Raw genomic sequence first — 3,285 nt, 5'->3', positions numbered from 1 at the left:
GGAGATAGAGAGATACAAAGTAACATTGTTTATAAACATTAGATGGGAGATTGTTGTTGAGAGGACAGTACAGGACACTGAGGTACTGATATTTGTTGTATTTACGAATATTATAGTTATGATGTGTAAGTATTTTCCTTGCCCTGGGAGAGGCTACGTCACTGACCATGTGATTAACAAATGACATGGTTTGTTTTCCAGAGCCCACCCAGATTTATCGATTTCTGAGGACAAGGAATCTTATTGCTGTAAGTAAATAGTTTTATTTGAACATACAAGTCTGCGCAGTTCTAATAATTGAAGAATCAGAGATTCCTTTCAGCTGATCATGGCCCATTACGGGAGGAAAACTAAAATCAGTAATGTACAGCAGGCTCTGGAAGGTGTCACCCTCGAAGTCCGGTGCTCATAACAAAATAAAACCCTAAAGCTCGGCTCCTGCGATCAGTTTAAGAAGTTACAGCATCTGTTATTTTCTTGGGGGGTGGGGTGTATAAACTATAGCAATATAAAGACTATTGTAAGAATCCCCGGCTCTGTTGTATGGTTTGTTTTGCATGTAAATGGGGAAATATTGCACTGGCCTCACTTCATATAAGAGGAATGCATATACTGAATATTATAAGTTATAGCTCCATACTGATGGCAGAGGACCTTTTCACTATAGTCATCCCTTTTAGCTCCTACTCTCATGATGACCACTAATTCTGAAAATTCTGCGCTGAGGCCCCCACACTGATCCTCTTTACATTTAGTACACTGTATGATCCTACAGACAGGATTTACATTGAAGGGAAGTCCATACATCTGCAGCAGGTAAGAGCAGTAAAGTGGAAGTTGGTGTAAATGTGACTTTGCTTTGCCTGGCACTGTATGCCGTCTCCCAGCTTCAGAGTGCACGGCTCGGGGCCCGGCCTGTTCATTGACAGGAACTCTGACTTCAGGGGATGGGTAATCCTCCACCACAAGCTGAGGAGACGCAGGCATAATAAAGCTAGATACGTGTAATGTAAATCTTTGTTGCTGTGATCAATTCTGTTTATTTAATATGGGAAATGCCTTCAGCCTCTCGTTCAGGATCCTTTTATGACCGACCTTTTCTTATTTACAGCCAATATTTTTGCATCGGACGCTCACTTATATGTCTCACCGCAACTCGCGATCAAATGCCAGAAGGTAAATAGTGTTGCTGTGCAGGTTTTGTGTCCTGTCTACTCTCCTCGCACATCCCCCTGAGTGGAATATAAGAAATCGGCTTGGTTGGGTGCTGGGCTCTCGGTTTTGGTTGTAGGTCGGGATTCTTGTGTGCTGTGATAACTGTTATTCTTGTGCTTTTACTTGTTATGGTATCTTGTTACATGTTCATGTGCCTATTTGTATGAATTAATCCGACAAGATTCATTTCATGGGTGTAAGACCTAATCCGACAATATTCATTTCATGTGTTTAACCATATCGGCCTCATCCACTGATAGCTTTGTCAGCCGGCCCACCATCCAGCTGACCCTAAAATGCCATTAGGACACTTTGATTAACTGGCGTTTGGGGTATTTATGCTGCAGGGAATTGACAAATACAGAAACGTTGAAATGCTTTTATTTTTATACCCGTGTGCTCTCTATAGAACCAATCATATGAGATGGTGATAAGAGTTCTGCACGCGTGGGTCATGGCAATGAGATCTCTGCAAGACCGTACATGTGAGATCTCTACAAGACCGTACATGTGAGATCTCTACAAGACCGTACATGTGAGATGGTGGTGAGATCTCTACAAGACCCTACATGTGAGATGATGGTGAGATCTCTACAAGACCGTACATGTGAGATCTCTACAAGACCGTACATGTGAGATCTTTACAAGACCCTACATGTGAGATGGTGGTGAGATCTCTACAAGACCATACATGTGAGATGGTGGTGAGATCTCTACAAGACCATACATGTGAGATGGGGAGGAGGTCTCTACATGACCATACATGTGAGATGGCGATGTTATCTTGACAAGGCAATGTATGGGCCATTGTGGTGAGGTCTCTGCATTGGGAGATGGGGGGTCATGTTTCCTGCATAGACTTTCTGGCAAACCTATTTGCGCTCTATGTACCCTGGCCTAGGTATGCATGTTTACCAGTGACACTATGTACACTATGGAACAAGTGTGAAAATGGCGGCTTTTGACCATATTCTGACTTTCTGGGATGAGGCAATAACAGGCCCTTGGTATAATTACGGAAAATTGTTATCATACTTACCGTAATTTTCCTTTCCTGGCTCATCCTCATGTCTGCACCGTATGGGTCAGCTCCTCCCCCTCTGACCCCACAGGACCACCTTTAACAAGCTGATAAAAAGGCGATCCCCTCCCCTATTACCTTGTTCCATAAAAAAGCCGAGCAGCAGGCCAACCAGGGAAGGGAACGCATGCCGACATGAGGATGAGCCAGGAAAGGAAAATTACGCTAAGTATGATACCAATTTTCCGTATTCCTGGCTCGCCTCATGTCGGCACCGTATGGGATATAACAAGCATAACTCCCAATGGGCGGGAACAACAAAACAAGAAGAAAACACCCACAGGAAGGAATACTGCAAAAATAGAATCCACCGGACCAGCCCTGACTCGCCGCTGCTCTCCCACGCCGAAGGTAAGTGGGGGAAAAAAAAAAACATAGGGCAAACATCGGGGCATTTTGACAAGTACAAGTACTTGTCAAAATGACCTGTTTTTACAGGGGGTCGGGGGAGGGTAGGGTAGGGGAGGGGGGCGCAAAAATGCACCTTGCCTGTGTAGGCAAGAATCCTAGCACCGGCCCTGCCGGCAGTGCAGCGAGGGAACATGAAGCCAGCTTCCCGGCCAATCAGCATTGAGCCAGCCATACGGCATGGAGCCAACATCCCGGGCAATCAAGAAGAAGAAGCCGGGCAGTGGGTAATGAAACGCCGCCTGGCTTATTGATTGCCTGGGAAGCCGGCTCCATGCTAGCAGAAGTACCGGTATCGGCGCATCCCTATCGGCACCGTATGGGATATAACAAGCATAACTCCCAATGGGCGGGAACAACAAAACAAGAAGAAAACACCCACAGGAAGGAATACTGCAAAAATAGAACATCTTTACTTGTCCTGTAGGATGCTGGCCCTGTAATAGGTGAGGCAGAAGAGGCGTAGAAACAGCAGAGACAACCAAAGAGAGTTGCCCTGCTGAAAACCGGCGAACAGCACTTTTGAAATTGCCGCCGAGACTCCGGCGTCCCGTTTTAAGTACTGTGCGTGCGCGAGCGAA

General features: G+C 45.6%; 1 protein-coding gene across 2 annotated transcripts in view; it reads left to right on the top strand.

Moving 5' to 3' along the window:
• The first annotated feature begins 179 nt into the window (after positions 1–179).
• Positions 180–3,285, top strand: part of SUZ12 (SUZ12 polycomb repressive complex 2 subunit) — a 15,948-nt gene continuing 12,842 nt past the window's right edge. For both annotated transcript variants that reach the window (XM_018574831.1, XM_018574829.1), the window contains exons 1-2: positions 180–248; positions 1,112–1,176. In XM_018574831.1, coding sequence (XP_018430333.1) covers positions 186–248; positions 1,112–1,176 — 128 coding nt within the window. In that variant the 5' untranslated portion in view covers positions 180–185. The remainder of the gene's footprint in view (positions 249–1,111; positions 1,177–3,285) is intronic.

The sequence above is a fragment of the Nanorana parkeri genome, unplaced genomic scaffold (assembly GCF_000935625.1).
Source record: "Nanorana parkeri isolate BGI_ZX_2015 unplaced genomic scaffold, ASM93562v1 scaffold3266, whole genome shotgun sequence".
Classification (NCBI taxonomy): domain Eukaryota; kingdom Metazoa; phylum Chordata; class Amphibia; order Anura; family Dicroglossidae; genus Nanorana; species Nanorana parkeri.
The sequence above is the reverse complement of the archived record's forward strand: the minus strand, read 5'-3'. Positions and strand labels throughout refer to the sequence as shown.